The following is a 26663-nucleotide window of genomic DNA, read 5'->3' as shown; positions in this document are numbered from 1 at the left end:
TCATTCTTGGACTCCACTAGAGTTGCTTTAGCATCATGGTGTTGAAATAATCCTAATTTATCTTATACTGGGTTTCAGTTCATTCTCGTAATCTATACTCTGTTGGAAACAGCCTTTGCCTTTAGAATCAGCCTTTCTTTAACCCAAGGTTTGAATCACAGGTGGATGGGGCTTATGTGCTCACGAAGCTGTGTGTCTAAATTGATAATAGGGATAAGATTAAGGATTAAGAATTATATAAAGTGTAGATTTGCCACAGAAGTATAACTCTCACATTAGTTTTAAGTTCACAGGAATTATTTGTACATATGCGAACATTATTGGGATGTAAAACTAAAAAATTAAAAAAAAATTACACTTTCCCCACTACGAACCATTAAGTGTGCTGCTCCAATTTTTAACTCCACGCTCAATCCAAATCCCACTCTTTATTAAAGACATTGGCTGCTTTTTTAACTTAATATCAGTTCAGTCTTTGTACCTGACCACTCAGAGCAATGTTTTTTTAAAGCATAAAACTGTAACTAAAGACATGAATCAGTCGTGTGTCTACACATAACAGACAACTTACTAAAGAAGCAATTTTAAATTGTATCCTTGGACAATTTGTTTACTAGCAATCTGTTGAAAATTAGCAGAATCTATGAAAAATATAACAGCTTGACAGGCATTAAATTGTATTTTGCCACCCTCCCAAAAAACTATAAGTCAAAAAACTTGATCTGAAACTCATGTCCTTAGAGAAAAAGGAGAAAAAAATCTAGCAAATACTTGAGAAATAATTTAAGATGTGCATCTGACCTTCAGTTGATCCATCTACTGTTCGCTGAAGTGTCATCAGAACTTGTCGTAATGCAGGGGTGCCTGTCAAGAAGCTATTCTTAAGGGAGGCAAACAGGGAGAAAACACTGAGGTTTGCCAAATTACACAAGAACTGGGCTGGAAATCAGCGGTGACAGGTGGAGGCTCTGTAGAGGCTCTGTCATGGTTTGGGGCTGCATATCAGCCAGTGATGTTGGAGATCTTGTCAAAATTGATGGAATTATGAACCAAGAAAAGTACCATCAGATGTTATCCATCATGTAATACCATCTGGCAATGGCTTCATTTCTCAGCTTTTCTGACAATGACCCAAACACATTTCCAACGCAAGGAAAGCGATCGTGGATAGAAAAATGCCCAATGCAACACCATCAGTCATGGTTTGACCTCCCCAGAGCACAGACCTCAACATTATTGAAACAGTGAGGGATCCTCTTGACAGAACAGAACAAAAGGCAGCAAAAATCTAAAGAAGAGTCTACTTCAGGAATAACTATTCCTGATGACTACATAAAGAAATTTAAATAAAACTTAAATAAATTTCTGTTTCCCATTTTCCAGGCAAGACCTGCAAAGTCTTGCTGTACACAGAAGATTAATTAGCAGAAAATATCACAAACATTTTCACAGATGCACTTCACAAATCACTTCTTTTTCCATATAGCATTTATTTAAAAACACAAATATGTGTCACTGTATATCTAAACATTCACTTTTAACTGTACATTTTTTCCATTTCTAAAGAGTACATCTTAGCATGATCAGAATTTACAATGATGCCTTGTGATGATTTCTAATCATTGAAAGCTGCTTTGAAATGGAGCGGGGATAGCTTTTCATATACAAATACACATTTTACACATATGATGGCTGTTTAGTTGTGACCACCTAAACAAATCTGGTAGTATCTCAGACACAGAAACTAAAGAACAGGTTGTTGTGCATCAAACTCATTCTCCAATGCAAACCTCTGTTCTAGAAAGTCGAAAAAGGCTTTGTAGAGAAATCTAATAAAAATGTATATTTTAACTTAGCTGACGCTCAACTTGATACTCAGAACGTCTTCAGTCATATTCATCTAATGTCATTAACACTTTACCAAAGGAGCATCTAACAAAATTACATGAACTGTAATCATAAATATAAAACTATATTTTCATAATGGATAATATAATCTACAAGGAACACCTGGAGAAGAGACGCTATTTAAACAGATGGAAATCATTTGTATGTTCGTTTGTTTCCTGAAGAATAAAGAGTGGAAAATGTAAATCCTAATTTAAGACTGAAAATTTAAATATGTCTATGCAAAAATAACAAAACATACGGTAGTTCACATCACATTACTGCTAGTGGAGGCCCTTACTTGGCAAAAAGAAAGCAGAGATTCATTTCACTCCACTCGCTAAAACATTTTTTACACCTACTTCCCCTCTGTTCAACTGATGAGCACCACAGGCATAAAAAAAAAAAAAAATCAGAAAATCATATTTGCTTTCATCTTCCCCGTTTATGTCCCGTGAACATTTGCCTTGAATCCACCCTGCAGTCGTAGTTACAGCCACAGATTAAACAGGGGTTACTGTTTAAACAAACGTCTCTAACAGCAATGGTAGAAGAAAATATGCTCATGTATAAAAATATTCTCAACTAGCAGACTGAAAAACCAGCTTTGTACTAACATAGAGCTAGTAATCGATGTAAGAGTAATTTTTAAATATAAATCTAAGATGAAATGAAAGAATAGCTGCGTGTAAACTTGAAAAAAAAAAAGAAAAGAAAAGTGAGGTCCCATATCCTTTTTGGTGAACCACCAATGAAATTATTCGTGCTAAATATCTGAACTACAGGCCAAGGCCTCGAAACCGCACAGTCTGTTCTCCTCACCCACAAAGAGAAACACTTTTCATCCAGTCATCAAAAAAATCTGGAAAGAGTAACACTGTAAACAAGCTTTGTGTGTGTTTATGTGTGTGTCTGTGTTTGTGTGTTTCGGAGGGGATCACTGCACCACACACATGGAGCTGCGAGGGGGGTTGACTGTCCTGGCTACAGTGTCCTGACTGTAGTTCACAATGTCCGCCTTCACCACACGCTGAAAAAGATGGAAAAGCGTCTTTTTAGTTTAAAAGCTGCAACAACAATTCGTTTGAAATACCAGAAACCTCCAGTCAGGCCACAGATTAAATTAAGTCTCACTTATTAAAGAGTTAAACTGCTGAAAAGTGCGATAAAAGACACTGTGAATGAGATCTTGAGAAAAAGAAGTGTTTGCTTTCATGCAGCTTTGAATGAAAAGACTGATACGACTCTTATGTCTTAACTATAAATTCAAAGCTACAGCCAACAGCAGACTAGCTTAATTTAGCCCAAAAACCACTATCAGGAGAAACATCTAATCTCTTAGTCTGAATAACTTAGACTCACAAATACAGATACAGGGAAAAATTTTAAAAAAAACTCTGTATGTCCGTCTAAGCTGTCCCATTACTGGCCGCAGGGTCATGCACAGACATAAGTTGTATGGACGTTCTCATCTAGTTGGTTGACTGAGATATCTCCCAAATTGTTTCTTTAACATTTCTTGACATGGGCTCAAAGTCCATGCTATGACTGAAGACATTGGTCAAAATGTTTGTGCACCCATGCCCTGAATCTGACAGGAAGCAGATGAAGGTCAGAATGGAGTCATATCTGTTACATGGTTTTGAGGTTTTTCTCATTACATCACACACGGACGAAAACACACATAGCTTAGAATCCCAAAGTGGACTAAAAAAATAACACTACTACAGAGGAGGTGTCTTTTTATTTGATTCTTCTACTTTGCAAATTTAAACTCTGAACCACAGGTAAAACATAACCTCTATTACTAATAGTTGCTACAACTACAAATCTATGGGGATATATCTGTGTAACTGTAGAGACATACTTCCGGCTACTGAATCAAACATATTTTGCTTTGCTGGGCGTTCTCTTGACTAATTGGACCTTCATCCTGTGGGTAGTCCACCAGCTCAGCCTTCACAATCCTCTGAGCAGGTTCAGTGTATCGACCATTAGATGAGTGGAAGACAGGAAAAAGAATAGAAAAACAAAACAAAACAGAAAAACAGACAGTTATAAAATCATGAGAGAGCACACGTATGATGAGAGTTAAAAGCGACATTGAGCAAAGTAAAGAGTGAATGAGAAAGAATAAATCAGCGAGTGCTAGAGATGAGGAAGAAAAAGAGTGTAGACAGCACACAGAGCTAAGCCAGTTTTCTAATTAAACACACGCCAAAACACACAAAGGAAAAAACCTTAAAACACTGAAAATCAAAGCTTTCATTATTGAGATCGATGCCATGTCAGTACACTTCATCCTAGTTTATGTCTGATGAGACATTTTAAATTGCTGGTTTGTCCAAACGCTAAAAATAATTCATTTATTCAATAGAAAAGGCAATAGCGCAAAAGGCAATTGGACCCTATGGTGATTAACCACCTTCGAGGAGCCCACATGGCTGAATACCAGGCCCTGGTTGGCTGCCTGATTAACGAGCTGCCGAAACCTGGTGTTGGAGTCGGTGAGTGATCCGTGACTTCGCTATCTGATCTTACAGACAGAGGACCATGACGGAGAAGCCTGGCAGGCAGATATAATACTGTCGGGGGTTGTGACCCTCGTGTTCAGCTCTCTAAACCTGACAGCTGATAATGACACTTTGCTCGCCCACGGCTACACCCAGAGGCATGACCTGCTGAAAGCCTTCTCTCTGCACCAATTTCCATTTACAACACTGGTCTTTACGAAAATTTATGAACTGTTTCTTGCGTTTTGTTTTTGTTTTAAGATGAAAAATTGACCAAGTAAAACACATTCCTGCAGACCAACCTGCAGAAATTGACAAACAGTTTGGACGACTGCGCTGACAAAACATCTGAAAATACCAGCTATGAGAAATTCTGAGCTGCGTGTGAGTGCAAACCAACAGATTGAGGAAATAATTATTTGATTAGATTCTTAATTCTTAGATTATTCATAATCAATCAGAACCTCAGATCACAACACATACAGTATCCACTAAATTTCTGGAATGTCCCTTTAATTCAGTGGTTTTATAGGAAGTTTAATAAATGTTTAGTAGTTTCTTTTGCTTATACAATATTTTCTTCCCTATAGAGCTGTGCTGTGTTTTGTGTTTCTGACAACTACTCATCCCTTCTTTATGAGTGGACAGTGGATCTAGCCACCCACCCAGCTTGATTAGCCTGGATTAAAGCACTTTGCTTTACTGACAGAACTATGAAGGGAGGGGGTTAAATGCAAAAGCAGATGGACAGCTACATTAGTCTGTGGTCATTTTCACTTAGTCAGCAGCGGTGTTGGCTGATTGGAGCAGAGCTTGAGAATTTGGCCACTCTTTCACCTACATGCTCTCCCTTCTCTGGGGTCCTGACCTCTCTGTAGCCCCTCAGGCTCATCAACCACTAGCCAGCCAGTGTGGCTCCAGCCGGTCATATCACACTCAGGATTAATGCCTCTGGGGGAGGTGACCTTGTAAATCCTACAGCTGCCATTATTGGGCATCATGGACTGGCTGGCAAGCCAAGGCTCCGTTTTGTCAAAAAAAAAAAGAAAGAAAGAAAAAACGGTGGGAGATAAAACTAATAAATCAGGCAGCCACTCCTAACCTTCTCACCCCAACAATTGCCTACCTTTAACCTCTGACTTCACGCATTAATGTGGTCAATGTGGGTCTATTTACAGATGGGCAGTGTCAGTGGCAGGTATACCATCACAGGAGGCAGACGTAGCAAAATCATGTTTACACAGCAAAAAGTCCTATACAGTGTGTGGTGACCTCCATTGACCTAACGCACTCCCCGTGACCTCGCTTAAGTTCAGGCATAACATTACACATATTGCTAGGTGACTGGTGAAGTACTGATGAGACTAAGAGCAATTTATCCATATACGATTAGAAGAACGTTGCATAGACATAGTTGCAAAATTTATGCTAAACCTTGATGCTGTCACGGCTCACCTGTGACTGCTCTAGCTCTGCTTTGTTTAGTTTTACACCCAGAATCTCAGCAGCCAATCTCTGAAAACAAAGGTACACCTGGAATAAGAAATTCAGAGAAAAATAACACAAGGTGAATCCAATGAAAGCCACTTCCAATTTATTTTCTGACCTACTGAAAACTGGCTGGTACTAACCGAGTCCCCTGTCTTGGCCGATACGAACTGACTGATGAGGCTGTTCTCTTGGCAGAAGCGCTGGTGTTTATCAGACTTCACTGTCCTCATGTGCTCCAGGTCGACTGTGGACAAAACACAGTGAAGACGTGAGAAAAATTACAAGAGACAGACAGATGGATTTATGCGATGGTTACACAGCACTCTCACAGGTTTAACTGTTAAATATCAGAGCATAAACAAAAAAGATAACTGTTTACACTTGCGTTAAGATAGAAGAGGTCTGCCTAGTGTACGAGGATGGCACGCATAGAGGCATGTAAAAACAAAGCGTAATTCAATTGTTATGTTGCTTTCAAAACCCAGATGCATAGTCCACTGATCGTCGTTAACTTTCAATTTATGGACGGAGTCATTGAGAGTGGAAATGATCACCTTCCATTCCCAGCTGGTATTGAAGCTGGATGCGACACATTCCTCAGCGTTAAGCCGAGTACAGTTGCACCCTGAAGCCACAAACCTGTATTTGACCCGAAACAGACAAACCAGCCCAGCTGTGGAGAAATACTTAAGAAACAATACATGAATGACCAAAGACTTGAGGCTACAATCACAGTGAGAGTGTAGACAGAGAAAGACGGGACGTTAAGGTGGGTGCAAGGGCCTGAGATCTGGGACTGTCACCTACACACTGATTTACTGTGAGCACACAATGACAGCGCCTTCCTTTTTTTCACTATTGTAGTGATGTCCCTGTCCATTCGACTCCTGTATAGTGATACTGGGCGCTTTGCTTCTCTCCTTCCTCACTATGGGGTCATGCTGGGGTCGATAAGGAAGGTCACCCAGGGGTCTTGTTGCTGAAAACATTATCTTGGTTCTTTATTTCTGGCTTTGTGCAGGAAGGTGGCCACGCCCGGTATCTGGTGCATGCATGTCTATGTTAGCTGGAAGAGGTCAGGCTACTGTACGGTTTTGCATTTCTCTCGCCCCCCCTCGAGTTTTAGTCTTTGTGTGAGGCTTCATTGAAGTTGTCAGGATTTACCCTGTTCTCATGCCCCTTAGTGTGCATGTGTGTGTCTGTGTGTGACAGGGAAGAAGGGAGGTGTGGATAAAGCCAGAAGCAGAGAGAGAGAGAGAGAAATGTAAACACTGCACTAATCCTGTATTATTAATATCTGAGCCACATGATATATGACCTAAAAATGCTAAAGGCCAAAAAAATACATTTAGAAAGAATCATTTTAGGCTAACAGGAATATTAGCATCGTCATAAGTGACATATAAACACAAACCTTTCTGGGCAAGGGCAGACTCTTTTACAACTACTCAATGTCCAGGGCAGACTGTCATGTCTCTCCCTGCACATAAACAGAGCTGTCTCATAGGCGTCAGCAGGTTATTAATTCCAGTCATTTACAGCCAAGGTACCCAGCATGCTACTAGAAGTAAACACTACTAATCCTTTGGATCCTGCACACTTGGGAGAGGCTATCAATCATGTGTCACAGTCAGATTAACCAACATTAACATAGTGGCTCAGAAGCTGTGGAAGACACGTTACTGTTAAGTAAAGAAAAAGGTGTACAAATTTGTGAGGCTTCTTAATTTGGCCTGTGGGTGTGCGCATCAAGCTGATGTGAAAACTGGAAGTGAGTAGCTGCTAAGAAAATTCAGAAAACAGCACAGACGCATGCCTGGAAACTTCAGGTTTGCTTACATGCAAATTAAAATTTCTGACAAAGCACCAAAAGACTAATCTCTAAAGGTATTAGAATTGTCATCAATGTGAAAACACAAATAAAGGCACTTCATGTCTTTTGAAGCCAAAGGATTGTAGTTTAAGTGCCAGAAATCTATTGTGAAGTGCCAGTTAAAGTGTACAGGCAGCAGATTTACTACTTACAACCTAATGTCTGCCTGGACTGCTTGGGCACATTAGTATGAGCATTGTATTTTGTCTAACTATTGTAGAATTGTAGATGTTTTTATATTTTTATCTGAAAACAACTCTTTAAGACGTTTTTTTTCAATAACTTTTAGATATTTAGATTAATACATTTTTAAATTTAGATATCAAATTTAGATAAAAACACATGTTGCAATTATTCCATTTTGTTTGACTAACACCAGTGAGATCAGTCACTGTAGCTCTGAAAGCAAAATGGTACGCCTTTTGGATTTAGAATATGATTGGAGCTGCTAAACAGTTTGGTTCCACCTTTGTGGATTTTTTTGATTTATAATTCGCTTGGCTTTTTTAAATGTTGCCCATGTTAGCACCTGTACCCTTTTATTACCCTCTACCAGGGGTGGCCAACTCCAGGCCTCGAGGTCCGGTGTCCTGCAGGTTTTAGATATATCACCCACTCTCAAGGCCTGGAGTTGGCCACGCCTGCTATGGGATATGTACAGATTGTGGTTCGACATCACCATGTTGAAATAAGCAACACCTTCCCTGGATTCTGGTAGAATACAAAGCTCCTCATCAAGTATAATCACTCCGGGGAGGGGGGAAAGGGGGGGAGGGTACTACTGGGGGTGCTACTACTACTACCAAGCAAAATTCAACTCAGAGATTACAGGTATCATCATGGTGGTTACCAATTTTGGATATTACTCTTTCTGGTTCATGTTCTGTGTCTGCTCACATAAAGAGGGGGTGTATGATGCATCATTTCTTCTTCTGCATAAAATCAATCAACTGAGCACTACTTACTCAAATCTCAGCTATTAACAGAAGAACAAGTGGCATAGATTTATAAAGAAATTTTTTTAAAATATAACAGTAAAACATGGATGTAACAGTAATGTAATAGAGACATAAAGCAGACTAGGGCCAAACTTAAAATTTTTCTGCATTTTTTCTGCATCACAAACTGAATGCACCACAACAGTTTGTGGTTACATCTCAGTAGGTTGCATAAATAAATACTTCAGAGTATCTATGTCACAGTGGGGCACTACAAGAGACTTAACATAACCTGCTGTGGACCAAGTTATGTGTTTAGCATCAGTTAGTATGGTGATTTAAAAGACAGCCACCTTCGTGACTCTGAAAACTCTGACTTTAGGCTCAAAATAGTTTGCTAATCCATTAATCTTGCTTAGAAGTAGACACCTCTGGAGATTTCACATGTTGAAGTACACTCTGCTCCTCCCTACCAACATGGTCAGACAACAAGTAGGGACACAGTGTCAATGATTTTGAACAAAATAATTAAGAATTTTGACCAATTTCTCTCCATCTTAAATGACTTGCCTATGAGGATATGTGGATGTAGATATGTGTAGCGTAGCCTGTGTTCACTGACAATGGTTTTCAGTAGTTTCCATTATTGATAATATTTGTGTTTTCAGTGGGGACATGAAGAAAACATCTAATATGAAAATCATTGCATTGCATATTTATATTACACAGAACCCAGTGTTTTCTTTTTCTTTAAAGGGTTGTATGATTAAAAAAAGGAACATCTACATGGTAATATTAACTTAATATACATTGTGATAGATAAGCAAACAAGGTAACCCTAAATTCTGTATATGGTAGTAGTGGTTCATGGCTCCTTTAAGTCACAAAATAATACTGTAGGGTAAAGGACCCACTTTCCCACACAAAATAATTTTTCAGCATCTGTCTGTGTAGACCGAATACAAGACTAATCCCACAGTTTTAGTGTTTTGCTCCATTTTTCTCCCTAATGTACCCATTTCTACTTATCAGGTCAAAAGAATCTTTCTCCAATGATCTGGTTTACCTCTGTTTCTGTCAAACTGTACATCAGCTTAACAACCCCGAGGAAGTGACTGCAAACACGAAATAAACTGTTTAGGCCTCCGAGAGCATAGAGATAGTGAGTGGATCATTACTCGTCAAGAGCGATGGCCCTCCCTCGCTGTGGTCACCATCAGTGTTTATTTAAAAGGTCTGCCTGTCATTGGGGTGAATTACAAGACAACAGTTAGAGATTAATATCTTGGGGATAAATTAGGCTTTTACCGTAAATAATTGGTTTGTTATTGCAGTGACCTATTAAATGGGAACACAACCAAATGAGAAGAAAATATGGATGTTCCCTTCCACAATTTAGTGTCTATGTGGATGTCAGCTTTCCTCCTTCATGGAAAGAATCCACTCACTGGCAGACCTGATCATCCTGAAACCAGACAGGCTTGGCGGGGTTTTTTATGTCACTTAAAAACTTGAAATTAGTAAGGAGGTTGGATTTTGTTTGGATGGATCTGCCCAGAGAATGCTTTTAAAGTAGTACCATTTGCTCTGTCACCTTCCCTGAAAAGACAATCACACATTAACTGCCAATGAAACGAAGAAACTGAAAAGCCATTAGTGATGAATTAATATCGTCTTTACTGCTTTGAGTGACTTAAAACTAGAGTTTGTTTTTAGCACAGACCGCAGCTCTGCTGGCACACTTGCACTTTCACATACACTGCTTACAACATCCCCATGGCTGGGACTGGAGCCAGGCTGAGATCTCGAAGCTTATCCAGCAGATCATCGTGGCAGCTGGCTATTGAATAATGGCTTGCTGTAGCAGTGTCTGGTGGTTCTTTCTGCATTGAATTATAAGTACCCTTTGAGTCAGTAATAAAGCACAAATAGGTGTATTGTGAAAATGTTGTGAAGTCATGTTGAAGAAAACACAGCAACCTCCTGTAGCAGATCATTTTGTACACACTGCTCCAATAACAACCGAACAAGATCAAATTCAGTAAAAGACTCAAAAGCATGATACCAATAATCATGTAAACATAATTTGTGCAACTTTTGAAGGAAGAAATAATATGCTCATCTACCTAAAGACATAACCCTCTTCTTACTTATAACAGTGGAGCTAATTTATAAGAAAAGTATATTTTGTAGTAATACAGCAAGATGATCTAAAGACTTTCTGCCACTGAATTCTATACAACTGCAAGTCTTTTTTTAAAAATAGAAAGACAATGATCAACCAGCCAGGGGCTTGTACTGGCTGATTTTCAGTGTGTTCAGCACACACTGGCCGTCCAGTCTCACATATTACCTCAGACCGATTATAAGTCCGTCTGAGACACTTACATCACCTGCCCAGTTTGAAGAAAGTGACAAAGGGAAAATGGTAAAACTAAAACTAGCCAGAGCTTACAGCCACCCACAATCCAGCGAAAAGACCGAAGCAGTTAGGAGAAAAATTATCAAGATGAGTGAAAAAGAGAAAAAGGGTCAATGTCCTGTTATCTGGTGAATATATAAACATACTGAAAAATGATGTAAGTAACTGACATTTGTTTTGTTGTACAACTCTATTGCATCTTTGGTAAGATAAACTATGTCTGCTGGTGGTTGCAGGTTAAGTGCCAGAAAAGGTGGTTTGTACTCACTTGTTTAAGTGAAAAAAGATCCTGTAACTTGCTAAAGTTTAGGGAAAAATGTAAAAATGAATAATTGCTTTTATTATAATTTTTTATTAGTTAATTTTTGTCTGTATATGCTGTCAGTTACCATCCTTTGAAAGAAAATCAGAACCAGAAATTATAACGAGCCAAGAAAATTACAATTAGTGCATCTCGTCGTCATCCCCTGTTCGCCTTTGCAAAGAATGCAGATTTAAGGTTTTCAATTTAACAGACCCACAAGCTACCTCCATCTTTCATATATGGTCTTGCTTCATTTGCAACAGCTTAAGTTATTAGCACAGTGTAGTCACATATTGCAAGACATTAGGTCAGTTTGATTGCTTTTTTTGTCCCATAATAGTTAGTTATGCCTGATAATTGTCACACATTATAATATGTGACTTTAGCTGGTTTAACATGATACTGTTAAGTACCAGATCTCTTTCAAAACAACTTTGGTAACATTAACCACCCCAAGCAAAGTTTTTTCCTCTTTTAAACCCTCACTTTGCCAATGAGAATACACACCAGACCACAAAGGTTACTGGGCAAGTACCTTCAAGAGACACTGTATGGTTATTGTCATTGTACCCAAATGTGAACAATGTGATAATTCAAGGAGGGATTCCTTGATTGTTGGAGTTCACCGACACATGCTGCCAAGGCAAAACAATCACCTAAAAGGTCTGTGTTGGCTAACCAGCCTGAAATCCTACACTACACTGTCTAATCCTCTCAGGCCTTTTTAAAACCACGCTGTGATAACAGAGACACCTACTTACTGTTTGCTTCAGCCGGCTGCTGGGGACCAATTGGAACAGTTTATCCAGCGAGAAACAGCCAGAGAATAAGCTTGGCATAACACAGTTAATTGCCGACGGCCTCGTTTTAAACTAAACAGCAGTCGTGCGTTGGGGAGCATGAGGGCCGAGGGTGGAATGTGTGAACTGTGAGTGTGTGTCTATGTATCTGTGTGTGGTAATAATGGCCAGGCATGCGTGTGTTTTCAGAGACTTGGGGCTCTGAGGGGTCATATCCCATTAAGTGAAAGTTACAGGACTGAGCCTAATCAACCCCAGGGGAGAACCTATCACTTCCAACATTACCTCACGCTATGGCTTTAAGACCCTGTTAAAAGGATTTGCCTCAGCTTACCCTCGCTGACCATGAATCGATTCAGACTGTATAGTGAGGGCAAGAAATATCAACTGAGTCCAGATCCTAATGAAATGACTTACAACTGTCTGGGCAAATTGTTCTCCATGCACCACTAACTTTAAAAACATCCCAAGACTATTCTGCAGTACTGACATTTAATAGGGTTTTGCTAGCCTCAACTGTTACTTTACCCTTAAAATGACAAAAGAGCAGTGCTGTTCTTATAGGTTTCTGGCATCCTCTGCATATGCACAACATCATTTTACTCAAACCCCTCAACAACATTTTCATATATGTTATTCTTTGTTAAGTACAGCAAAGGTTTGTTATTAAATTAAACTCAAGTAAAATTGAGCTTTGTACTGTACACCTGTGTTGGCTGATCATGTGTACTGATCTGCTAACTTATTTGTCCATCTACCATCAGTTTACTTCTGCTTATCCAATTCAGGGTCTCAGTGGGAGTCGAGCCTATCCCACCTGTCATGGGGTGAGAGCTGGGGAACACTCTGGAAAGATCGCCATTTACGCTCACATTTACACCTACGGCCAATTTGGAATCGCCAATTACCCTAACAAATATGTCTTTGGGCTGTGGGAGAAACCTGGGGTACCCAGAGGGAACCCACACTGGCAATTGCTCTTAAAATAATTATAATGCTATTCAGGTATGCCATACCCTATAGACATTTGAGCATTACACACGGCTTTTTACTCCTTACAAATTTTGTGAAACCTTTTTGCATTCTGCTTCTTGATTGCTGTTTTTAGGCCATCAGATATTCTCTTTTTGGAGGACCCCACCTCTACATAGCCCCTGTGTTTATGGCTGCAAATTCAAACAACGCTCACTAGTGCCACCATTGGTCAAAACTTCCACTATCACACTTGCAGTCACAAACACTCTAAAGCATATATTGCATATTCCACTACTTCCACTTAAAAAAGCCACAAAAAAATAACAGAAAGTTAAAGGATAGTTAAATATCACTGTTAATATTAAACTGCAGGAGTCTGATAGGCGAACAGGTAAAGCTTAATTGCACAAGGTATTTTATTTATCTATAAATTTTCTTGTACAAGATTTAGAAAAACGTTTACCAGTTTAAAAAGGTCAGTAAAAGTATAATAAATCATTCTGCGTGATGTTTGATTGAATTAGACGCCGATTTAACTTTCATACATACCACGAGTGGCTAATAAAACAGCATAACTAGTTGAATTTATGTGAAGCATTTAAATGATTGGGTCCAACTGGTTTACATGACTCAAAGAGAGCTCATAAAAACTGAGGGTTTGAAATATGAAGGGTGTGATAGTTCTGTACCTGCATTACATATATACACACACATATATATATATATATATATATATATACATATATATATATATATATATATATATATATATATATATATATATATATATATATATATATATATAAATATATGCAATATGACGTAAATGCAACAATAACTACTTTTTTACTTCCAAAAAACTGCTGGCTTGTCCCCAGTTTCTTTTTCAGAAATACAGTATAATGCATGACTGTTTTCTTTATTCTTTAAACACTATGCAGTCATTCAGGAGGCAAGTAACAGCACTGCTATACATTTCATTAAAACCTGAACAGTGTAGATATTGTTTATAATTGTTGCTGTTTATGTTTTTAAAGCCTGAAACATCTCATTTTAGTACCAAAGTACTTCAATATTTAAATTTATCAGCTTAATACCTATTGCAGCATAGAAAACACATTTCCTGCATCAATATTTTTTGCGATTTATTGCTGGCTTTGGACACTGTACAGCTGAATTTAAATGTATGGTAGGATAATTGGAAATAATTATCAGTATATTAAAGCACTGAGGTAAGTTAATAATATTATCATGACTTTTCTGAGTGAGTACAGACAGATGGAGTGCTGTTCGTAGCCGGGTGTTGTCGAGGTGAGCGGGGCCTGTGCAGGATTCCTCGGGGGAATCCTGACAGAGACAGAGCGCTCTTTGTGCAGGGGCGCCCCAGCCCCGGTGGCCTGAAACGGGCCAGGACCATCAGGGGACTCGCTTTCCACTAGGTCAGAAGTGTTCTGTCGACAGCTCATTGATCACAGCTCATCTTGTCATTTGATCGTCCTTCATGAAACGATGTGCAGACACACTCATATGCACACATGCATTCACACTTGAAAACATAATCAGGTACTCCAAAGCAGCTAGTAAAACAATATGGTCTTCCCCCTCGGTCAGAGAATGAAAAACAGAGAGTGTCCAGCGGTAGCTCTGCACGCAGGCCGAGGGCTGGAGTGCCGGCCTGTCACTGCAACAGTAAAACATGAGGCCGAGAGCCTTGCCGGCTAGGTTAACGGGCTCCCAGGACTCATGAAAAGCGGACAAAAGGCCCAGTTCTGAGCCGACCGCACAAGTCGCTGCCCAGGGTTTCACTGGCCATGTCCTCCAAGCTCTCCTGTCGCTGTTAAACTAAGTGGACTTTTACGAGAGGGCAGTAATACATGCCTCTGTGAGCCGACAGCGTAACTATGAGCTATAACAATTAAACAGAGCACAGGGCAGCCTTCTTAATTGTATATGTTGTTCACTATAACACTATTCATATTTATAAAATCTTCCTGTGAGCAGTGATGCATTAGATTGGCCTTCATATTCAACATCATGCCACAGCAATGAATCATAACATGGAAAGAGAGTTCTGCTCACAACTGCCTGAACAAACTTGAAACATGAAGCAGAAGCAGAGTGCAAAGACTGTGATGTAATATTTCACACCACTAAAAAGTAAATTTAGCAAAAACGGAGGGAAAAACTGTGTTGATATTTCACATACATTTATAAAATATGCCCCTGGATCTACATCAGTCAGTTATTTACCTAATCCTGTGTCAGCAAGGCCTCTTCCAGGAATTCCTCCATATCAATGTTGTGGAGCAGTGAAGAAATAAAGTATAGCCTGAGTGTGATGAGGGTTCCAGGCTGCACTCCGGTCAGGTGGCTAAGCTGTTCTGTGCAAGTCAAATGGCCCGTGACTTACCACACAAGAAGGTATTCGAAGACTGATCATCTACTGCATGTGCAACAATATTTACTTTATGGATGGCTAAAATGAATGAGGACTTTCCATGTTTCAACAGGCATGAGAGTCAAAAGACGAGTGCAGGGACCAAAGCTGGGTCAAAAGCTGTTACAATTAAATTTTACCATTTACTTAACTAAGTTCTGTGTCGTTAAGACTGCGAAAAAAAGAACTTAAGTATCTTTTAATAGCTGTGTCTGCAATTGTGATTTTACACTGGATTATGAACCACAGTGTAATTCAGCTGTAATTCTTCATTCATCTCTCTCTATATCTAAATCTTGTAACCTGATTCGGTTTCACATCTTTTCCAGACTCACAGCCAGACAGCAGGCTACAGTGAGTGTGGTTATAGAGACAATTTGATACACACATCTCGTTTGACCCTTTACCTTAAATAAAATGTGAAGAGAAACAGGAAACACTGGATTTGCTGTAAACTGTAAACATTCCAGATGTCTATCCAACCATACACCGTGCCTAACTGGGTCTATATTCTGTATATATAATGTTTTACAGCGTCGAACCTGTGGTCATGCTACCCACAGTGCAAAACAGACACTGCTGACGTGTTCATCCCTCCTGTCTGGGGAGGGGTGAGGGTGCCGGGGTAAGAGTACTGGGCTTTTGTCCGACCACATGTCTATTGTGGCTAAACCTTTCCCTTGGGGGCAATTAGGACCTTTTAGTTTGTTGTAAGAGGACCTAAGTATGAGTGGGTTGAGCCAGGAAAAACATTTTTGAGCTAAACCAAAAACAGAAGCGCATTGAGCTCCTCTGCACTCCTGGACTTCTGAGCATCTCTCTATTAAGAAACGTGCAGCCCTACACTGAACAGACAGGAACTGTGGCAGCTTTACAGGGGCAAGGAGGTGACAGAGGTGAGAGAGAGAGAGCTGTGGAGGGGGAGGCTACAACTCTACCCGAGGCCTACCCAAGAGGGCTAAGAGCTTAAGACCAACAATGTTGTTGGGTAAGGACATGCTTCAAGAGAATCCAGAGTAAGGAAAGATCCATGTTTCACTTTAACTTTCATATGGTTGGATGGAAAACCGGGGAGAGGGAAGTGCAACGGGTAACGGTATGCAGTGAGATCTGTCGTAGCGTGCAGAAAGCAAACACATGTGTGTTGTTAAACACAACAGAAACGCAGAGCCAATGAAAAGACATTATAGTAACCAAAGGCAGCTACAGCAGAGGTGTTGGTCTACACATGTGAGAGATAAGAGGACTTGTAGGTATAAGTGTGTTTAATTGAAAGAGTCAGTGTTTGCACAGGGCTGAAAATGAAGGCACAAGTATGTTTGAGAGATGGAACAAGATAAGGGCTTAGAAAAGAAAGACGGGGGCAGAAAGAAACAGAACACAAGAAAAAAGCAGGTAGGGTTAGATTCCATTCATGCGGGGACCTTATCTTCTTGCAGGAGAGATGTTTCCCAGGGCAGGCCTGAGTGGATCAGCAATGAACAGTGTTAGAACCTCAGAGCAAAAACCCATGAGTGATGAGGCAAGGTTAAGAGAACTGAACCCATTTAAGTCACCCAAATAAGGGCTGTACAAGTCAATGATGGATGCTGTGGAGTTCCTGAGGGAAAGAGCACTGGCAATGGGAACGGTGATGGGTGGGGAGGGAGCCAAGGTCCTGTGATCCCTACTTAATAAAAACAAATTGGTTTGATAAACGATACAGAGTTAATGCCTACAAAGAAATATGGGTACTAATTTTGAACAGCAACATCAGTTATTTCAACACAACAGCACTGTATGCCAATTTTAACAGCTCTTATTAAGATGCAAAAATATGGACGAGTGCTGCTAGAAGTGTGCCACAGTTTTGTGCTTTTGTTTTTTTTAAATCACAGATTTCAGACAATCTCTCATTTAAAAAGCAAACAGTCACAAACAGGCTCATCGCAGCTGAAGCAAAAAGAGGGAGAATTTATCATCTGGAGCGCTTTCAAAACACACAGCACTTATTACTTCACTAAAAATGAAACATTCAAGTGTTGGAAGGGATGACCGCATAACTAGCCAACATATCTCTTGAGAGGTTCCTGTGTACCATACGGTATTACGTGAGGATGCACTGTAATAAACATTATAGTGTGTTTAGACAGACCAAGAGCTTAGGATTCTTCCATTACCAATGTTTTCCCAGAAATTCGACTAGTGTGTTCTTTCACCTAAGTGCATGTGTGTGCATGCAACTGCATAAATAATTCTGTGCACATATGTGAGCCCTCAATAAAACATTTCATGGGCTCCCTCTCTGAATTGTTACAAGTGGTGCCATTATTTGACATAAGACTCTGGGCAGCAGGTTGAGGGTTATGGGGTGCAGCATACTGATGCTTAACAAGTACACTTAACCCTAGCTGGTCATTCAAAGCCGAAGAAAGGAAAGGCTGTTTCCCAGCAGCGACATGGCACAGGAGGGCAGTCAGGCCAGGGTAAGGAGAGGAGGGGACAGCATCACTAATGAACCTGTCTGCTTCGACGGCTCAATTACTGTACACGGGGAAAAGAAGACAGTGTTCAAATTAGAGTAGAAGGCAGGAATAGTAGTAGTACTGGATTTTAAAGCTCAGTGTATAGTAGCTGTCAATAAGCCAAATACAGTATTATCTGACTGAAGCATGCGTGTTGACTTTTATTAGTATTAAAATCAACTTGTTATAATACTGTTATAGATATTTTAGCATATTTTAGCGAGGACTTTTTTTATCTGAATATTCTTTCAGCAGTAACCAGCCACTAAAGTAAGTATTACCACAGCCACTGTTCACCTTAAGTTAATCTAAGTGGAACCACTAAAAATGTCTGAGTGGTGAAACACCACAATCTCCCCCTAAGACATCACAGAGACATAAATCTGTAGTGTTTTTATAAGCTCCTTGTTATGTCTGTACTTCTATTTTGGTTGTCACAAACATGCTGCCTCATTCAGCCCAACATCATGGGAACTATTCAAAAGCCATCTAAACTCTGCTCACCAAAGAATGCTGTGTTTTCATATGCTCACAATACTGTTAAAGTATTAAAATTGGAGGGAAGAGCCACAGTACTACAAAACGGTAAATGTTTTGCAAAATAGATTAAAAGAATATCTAGACTAACTTTGCCGAGCACCCTGGAAAAATATAAAATAAAGAAAACGGACACCATGGGAGGGTTCGGGGATTCTTACTCTCGCAAAGTAATTGATTGCTCCTAGTGGGGCAATCTGTGTGGGATTGTGTTTTTCTTTTTTTCAGTGTGTAGGAACAGAAAAAACACACATGGACCATTCTCAGCATTAGAGCCATTAGAGGTAAAGTAACTGTGGGGGTGGGGGTGGTGGGTGTGGGGGGGGCGTGGATGAGGAGCTTGACAGCGGGATGTACACTACTTAAGTATTACAGTACACACACTCACCAGCACATCCCAAACTCTAGCCTAAATACAGAGGCGCCCACTGTTAAAGCCGGGGCATTAGAAAACGCAACGGATGTGAAGACAAGAGAATCTGCTCTAGACAGGCGAATTAAACCGTGACCTATGATCTCCGTTGAGTAACATTAGCGAGTTTCCTGTGTGTAGGCACCGCTCTGTTGACAGTTCATCATTGCCTGGGAAGGTGGACAGTCACCATAACACACACACACAGTGACGCCTCGCTTTAAAATAACACAACGGCAGCCATGACTCCACATCTGTCACGGGGATGTTTAAAAGAGTCATCATTATTGGTCTTTATTTTGGAGATGCTGGGATGGGTGCAGGCTAATAGGAAAAGAGCCGTCTGGTTAACGTCCAGTCCCTCACCTTAACCGACTCGGGGCAGGAGAGCAGAATCAGACTGTGGGATGGGTGAGGGGGGCACACAGGGACTGGCTGGGAGGAGAAGGGTGCAGATAAGCGGTAGCCTGGGTCCGCTGGCCCATATTAAATCATCATCAGTCACGCCCAGGAGTTCACAAACATCAGCATTCCCATCGCTCTCAAACTTCGCTCTCTTATCACACCAATCAGTTATCTGGTGCTCTAACAAACACGTCTGCTACTATCACGTATGCACTCCTCCACACAAACACAGCCACTCAGATGAAAAATGCATCAGGGTAAAATACTCAAACAAAAACCTGTAATAACCTAATTTCATATGCAGCTTCTGAAATAAAAATTCTACAAATAATAAAGTTCTTTCAGAGCAGTGCAATCATTCTTATAGTCTGTGTCTATGGTCTTTTTTGTGTGTATTTTATTTTTTGTTTGTGCAATACTTACTTTTGTTGCCTACCAAGGAGATAACTGGCTGAATATCAGATTCCTCGTTGGCCTTCTTGACCATGCTAAACCAATCCTCTAGATTCTCAAAGCTCTGGTAGTTGGTGATATCGTATACCAGTAGAACCCCCTGTATTGGATAAAGAGGAGGCAAACAGTGTTAATGCTATCACACACCCATTTCAGCAGTTGACAGTTATAACAGATGTATACTGATTATTTTCTACCAACAAGGATCATTCTGTAAAACGTCAGTCAAATCTGCAAAATTTTACCTACCTACTCTCCAATACTGTACATATTTTCAGAATTACCAGCTCTTGAAGTATACAGGGGCTGGTTGAAATCTGGTGCCGTTTAAAGATGCAAATACTAATTATATTTTTTTTAAAAAGCCAAATAAATGTTTTTTCACCACATTTTTATAGTCAACACTGAGCAATAATATTGTAGGATATATCATAGTTTCAATTACAAAGATGCTGCAAAGCTTTATCTATTTTTTGAGGACAACTTTGTAAAAAAAGTGTATTTTAGGTCGGGATAGGTCGGGGACATTTAACAGAAAATGTTAACTGATCAATATGTACTTAAAGGGGCTGTGATTTTGAAAATAATCTTAATTCTGCGTGGCATTTTAATTTTAATATATGATAAGTAGCTGGACTGAGAAAAAAAAATAATCAGCTGATTCTGAGGGAATCAAGTGGGAGGCAGTTACTGATTTTTGACCCACATAGTCACATTCATGAATAAAATTGAGCCAGGAAGGCAACAGTAGGTGGCACTGCTCCTCTTCTTAGAGTAGGGGTCACACTCATTCACTCAAACATAACTTTAGTACTATCATGAAACTAAAACGAAGCTGAGGAACTTTTTTTATTATGAAAATAGTGATTTGCACATAAATTACTCCCAGTTGTGTAAGCATACTGCAGATTCACTGCAGAATGGAGGTCAGGTTTGGTTATCTGCTGTCTGAGCTAATGAATGAAGGTTGTCTGCTTCGAGACATTTTTTCTCCTCCCTCCATAATCCTAAACCCTCGCTGCACGACAGAAACAGTCATGCAACGATACAAGAGCCGTGTTTGGTTAAACACTCAGGCCAGAAGGAGCTGTTTACATGAACACATAAATTAATCAAAAAGCAAACAGATACAAGAGGTGCTTGCACAGTACAAGACAAATAATAATCGCATGAGTCAACTATCTCTAACTACACAAGGCTTCGCCTTTTCAAAAGGGGTGGAAATGAACATGAGCCAGAGTAAATGTCTCTACGTTTACTGCATGATGCAACATGACTGGAGGGGTGTCTGTTGCTTTTTGTCCAACGGACACGTACTGTCACAACACGCATGGTCGGCGACGACAGCTTACCCCTCTTGACAATTACAGCGAGCCTCTCTGAACAGCCATGATTGATTACAGGACGCACAGTGCCGAACAAAAGGTGTGAAACTTCTACACTTCCCTAATGACAAACTCCCAAAGCAGAGTGCCGTAATGGGGCGGTGTGATGCACAAGATTTTTCTCACGAAGGAAGAAGACAGAGATAATATTAGAGCAAACATCAAGAGAAAAAATTGACTTTAATTAAGCCAAATAGATTTCTGAAATGAAAAAGAATGCTCAACCATTTATCCAGGTTCTAAGGATAAATATTACAAAAATGTATTCTCATACTGCTGGCATGTTTTTAGAGTTCAGTACTGGTTTTAGAATTAGGCTTTTCAAACAAGATATGATCTAAAGGTGAAAGAGTGTGTCATCCACTGTAAAACAACACAGCTACCTGCGGGCACTTAAGTTGCGGAGTATAAACTGGTAAGCACCGACACAAATTGTCGTGTTTGTACAAAGCTTGGCTGTCACGTTAATCAACAGAGTGTAAAATTTTCCAGTGGACAAGCATTAAATAAAAGGTGAGAGTCAACAGATCATTTAGTCACGTCAGCTTTTTTGCATATGAGGCAAATATTATCAAAACACTGGAAGTTACTTAGCCTACAAAATAAGTCAAATTACTTGTAATATAATTGCAAATCCTTTGTGGTTACAACTATACTTATTGCTCACAGTGTTGACCTACAGTATTATCAACATTTTTCAGTTTAACCACCCAAGTCTGGCAGCTCTGTGAAAACTAGAGATATAGGGATTTTTTTAAAGCTCCACTGACCTGCTGCACTTCACTATGAATCCAAATGACAGTTTATTATGATTTCCCTCCACAGGGAGGGAGTGGCAGGCTTTGAATGACTGCTGAGACTGTAATAATAAGCATGCACAGAGTCACCAATACACGGATATTACCAAACTGGAAACTAATTCTTCCTGTGCTTCCCATGACTTTATTCTCCAATGTGACAAATCATGTATTAACATTTGGTTTGCAGATTTACAAATTTCTTTCCTTCCTGAGTTTTTTTCTCTTCATGTTAGAGGGCTTAAGTTCCCAGAGAGGAAGTGGCAGCACAAATAGAGATGTCTACATGTTTGTTATATAGAATAAAAAGCTGGTTCTCTGTGCGCCCTTACATGAGCTCCATATACGTATTTATCCAGCATTTTCCCTCCTAATGTTTGGCCTCCTATGTCCCACACCTGCAGGGTGACGTTCAAATTGCCTGTGGTAAAGAGAAAAAACATAAAAACTCCAATATTAGAAAAAACTGACATTTAAATGACAAAAAATACAAAGGTCTACTCTGTAAGGGAGGCAAAGAGGCTTTTAGACTTTACATTCGCACTTTCATTTCCTAAAATGCATTTGTCTGCTGACCAGTTAAAAAACACAAATAAAAAAAATGATAATGCCAATTTGTGGGTTTCTACTCCAGATGTTGTATTTCCTTTTTACTTGTTAACTTGTTTGTTTTAACAAAGCTCAAGATCCTGTGGAAATGATAAGTAAGCTGTAACTGGAGCCTGTATTTTTGGGTGAACGATTTCCATAATAAAAGTCAACATTGTTGATATACATAATGGAAACAATAAATCAGCGATTAATCTTTCATGCTTAGCGCTCTTGAACTGGCAGATCACCTACACCTCACATCCAAGAATATCCAGCCCAGAGATTGAGGGGAGATGAAATAGGTACGCTTACCCTCTAATTTAAACATTCTTAATACACTGGCAGTAAAAAAAAAAAAAAAAGAAAGACTTCTTATTAGTCTAGGAAGAGCTGTTTGCATTGTGCCATAACCTGCCAAGTAAGGAAAGTGAAGAGAATTATGTGCTGTTAAGGAAAATAGCAATAATTAAACAGAAAATAAGAGGAAAAGAAGACTGTTGTCCTTATGCCTGTGGAAAGAGAAAGGAGGAGTGGATGAGAGGGGGAGAGAAAGACGGGCACAAAAACCAAATCCAAATAAATATTTTCTTCCTTTGGAAAATGAAAGGGGTGGTTGAAAAAAAAAGTCAAAAAAAGAGGAGGGAGGACCAGACAGTGAGGAGTTTATGTTGGTGTGATGAAGGCCCAGGAGCAATGGGGAGCTGAGCATACACAGTGGACACGGCTGGACACGGCTGGACGACTCAAACCCTTCACAGGTCCCCTTTTTAAGGCGCGGGAAGGAAACGCTGAGGGTTACAGTCACTTGATCTAGACTATACAGTGTCAATGTAAAGCTACATTGAGAAGTGTGATGAATAATGGCTCCCTGGTGTCTTAAAGAGCCATCCCCACCCATCCACTGTGCTCAGACACTAGCTTTATTTGTGTTTCAAAGATTCATGCTGACTCTGCAGGGCTGACATTTTTCAACTCACACTTTGGAAAAAGTGAGAACTGCAGACAAACCTTAAAAACTGATAACAAGGTAAGAAAAACCAGTGTCCTGAAGGTGATGCAGGATAAAAGCTTCCGAAGGCTGAACTCTGACAGGATTTATCAAGAAAATTTCACCTCTACTCAATCCCCTTCACCGCCTGTACCTCACTGGTTTGGCAGGGACATCTGGAAGAGGTATTGTTATAAAAAGCACACACAGAGGAGGCTGTTGTGTGCCAGTCGGCCTCGCCTCACCTCTCCCCACATTGGAAAATGTACATTAAGTTTGACAAGCTGGGCCTTCATGGTGAGAGGGGCCAACGCTGGCTATAGGCTACTCTCCCCCCTGCTGCAAAAGACCCTTACAGCCCCATAGAGACCCAGAGAACCACACAACCTCTCCAATACAAGGCAAGGTGGGGGTCCTAACAAAGTTTGGGACCACCCAGCTCGTACAGCCACCCTCCTCTTCATCAGCTCATCAACACCCAATTCCCCAGAAAATGGGCCATTTAACAAGTCCGCTGTTGAACCCAGTGTTGTTGCTGCCCCAGTGATACAGACATATGTACACTATATTCAAACAAAGCTTAGAATTTAACGCTAAAAAGATATTTGATTATTTCAGGAACAAAACTTACTGGAAAGAGAAGTCACACGATCAATAGCGTTTGTTCGAGCTCATATTAAGGAGCCGAGCCCAGCCTATGCTTATGGTTGGCTCTTTTCATCCCGACTCCACCACAACATTTTTGGGGGTTTAGTTCTCCTAAGTCTCATAAGCTGAAACTGACACAAAATCAAAATAGAATCCTTCAGCCAAGTCACAAATCAGCATAACTTTTACTTTTAGCACTTAATTTGCCCTCGCTTAATGTTGTTTTATTAGTAATGAAAGAATGGAGCCACTTTGCAGATTTCTGGAGCTTAGGCTTTGGCAGGGCTCAAGAAATGCCATTTAAAATGCTGAAAATCCCCATTTCACATGTTAGGAAGTAAAAACGGAGTGCTTTCGTCTAAATATAGCATTCGTCAATAAACATTTATTTTACAGATCTAAAGGGGAAACAAAGTGTGGCTTTATTTCTGCGCGCTCAACCTAAACAAATAGGAACATCAATGTTTTATGTAGTGCAGGACAAAGATCAGTTGATCTTGGGGGATCACCGTTATGGATATAAAATGTTAATGTATTTACTCTGTACCGTGCCCACAGAATTATGAGCAAGGCTCGCCCGTTTGGACATAACCTGTCCTTTGGCCTTGTGAAACCCCTCCAACCCAACTCAAAAAGAAGAGAGGGAGTGTGTGCTGTTTGCTCTGGAGAGAAGACCTTTCAAAGTGAATAAGCCTGAGAAATGACAGACACTCTACAATGAGGAGCTCCCAGAAAAGACACATTCAGCTCCTGAGTTTACCTGAAGTTGTCTGGAAATGGCAGAACAGGAAAACAGAGAAATAAAAGCGATGGCGAACAACAAGCCTTTTTGTCGGACCTTCATTAACTTTTCTATTAATATTCTACTCACCCCTCATAATTTTAAGTAAACACAAGATCTAAAATCTTAAGGCAGATATACAGAATTCAAACAGCCTCTCACAGTTAACACAGTCTGTTGTGTTTTAAGCATTCGCTGTGCATTATCATCAGTGTTTTATTAGAGTTACAAATCGGCAGAGCGCCAGTTCACACTCGTGCAACACACACGTCTCCGAACGATTACAAAGGTGTCTCACCTGGAAGGCTAATTCTCTTCAGAAAGAAATCCAGACCAATGGTTTGTTTGTACTGCTTCCCAAAGGCCTCCTGTGCAAATCTGGTGGCGAGTGATGTCTGAAACAAAAAGACAAAAGGAGAGAGGTGGAGAATGAGTGCCAAACAACTTTCCAGCTATCAGTGAGACTTTAATAATACGTCTTTCAAAACAGTTAAAAAGAAAATGCTTTAAGGATTAAGGGACAAACCGTCATTGGGTGCATATTATGTGTCTCATATATTTACACATACACATTCAAATCGCAACATAGACCAAGAAAAATGCAAGACGCTGCAAAATTCCTTCCAGAGAAAATATACGGTATATTACATTAAAGAACTTCTTGAAAAAAGCAACATGTCATTGGGGAGCAGCAGAAGAAAAACTTTGATTTCATTCACACCAACCGAAAGCCAAAATAAGCTTTTCACAATATTTTATTTTCTAAAATGTCTAAAAATACAAGGGTATAATTTATCATATAACAACACTTCTGTGTGATTTTTTTTTTTTTACCACAATAGCGTGGAGCCACAATGAGCATTTCTTTGGAAGCGAAACCTTGAAACTTTTGATCATTCACATCCATTTTAAGCTCCCACAAATACTCTGTGATTGACTAGACGGGTCTGATGTAAATGCCTGCCTCCTCTGCTGTCTCTCTACTCAGCCATGGATGTGACAGTGAAAATCAATGCGAATTACGAAAACAGGTGTCAGAGTATGTGTCATGTCGCCGGACTGCAGACCTAATAATTGCCACAAATTATAAAACCTCCATCACTGTCACTGTTGTGTTTGGTGGTGGTGGTGGTGGTGGTGGTGGTGGTGGTGGTGGGGGGGGGGGGGGGGGGGGGGGCATGTTAGGGGCTGTCGTGAAAATTCATGGGAATTCATAGAGCAGGCCTGACATGCCAAGTTTAATTCATTTTGATGGATGAGGATAGGGGGAAAAAATGAGGTGCTGAACATCTATTAGCTATCTTTAGAGCAGTGTGCTTGCATAAACACAACGGAGAAGTGAAGCAGTGGGATTCCCTGAGTGTTCATGTGGCAGAAAATGCATTTTAATGTGGTACTTGACAATCACTGAGGGTTAGAGGACTTAAAACTAAACTCTCTTTCAATCCATTAAGCTTTCACTTGAGCCCGTGCCCTTATCTACCTCCATTCATGCTCAGCAGCTTTAGGTACAGTCAGATAA

At 40.0% G+C, this 26663-nt stretch overlaps 1 protein-coding gene across 4 annotated transcripts in view; it reads right to left on the bottom strand.

Moving 5' to 3' along the window:
• Positions 1–1490: 1490 nt before the first annotated feature.
• rab28 (RAB28, member RAS oncogene family) overlaps positions 1491–26663 on the bottom strand; it is a 30840-nt gene continuing 5667 nt past the window's right edge. Inside the window, exons 2-8 of one of the 4 annotated variants that reach the window (XM_063494358.1) lie at positions 25440–25536; positions 22466–22554; positions 19922–20051; positions 6032–6135; positions 5856–5915; positions 3755–3856; positions 1491–2917 (exon numbers count right to left, since the gene is read on the bottom strand). In XM_063494358.1, coding sequence (XP_063350428.1) covers positions 3761–3856; positions 5856–5915; positions 6032–6135; positions 19922–20051; positions 22466–22554; positions 25440–25536 — 576 coding nt within the window. In that variant the 3' untranslated portion in view covers positions 1491–2917; positions 3755–3760. Of the gene's footprint in view, positions 2918–3754; positions 3857–5855; positions 5934–6031; positions 6136–19921; positions 20052–22465; positions 22555–25439; positions 25537–26663 lie in introns of all 4 variants that reach the window. The other 3 variants (XM_063494339.1, XM_063494368.1, XM_063494349.1) reach the window with 3 other exon arrangements.

The sequence above is a fragment of the Pelmatolapia mariae genome, linkage group LG2 (genome assembly GCF_036321145.2).
Source record: "Pelmatolapia mariae isolate MD_Pm_ZW linkage group LG2, Pm_UMD_F_2, whole genome shotgun sequence".
Classification (NCBI taxonomy): Eukaryota; Metazoa; Chordata; class Actinopteri; order Cichliformes; family Cichlidae; genus Pelmatolapia; species Pelmatolapia mariae.
The sequence above is the reverse complement of the archived record's forward strand: the minus strand, read 5'-3'. Positions and strand labels throughout refer to the sequence as shown.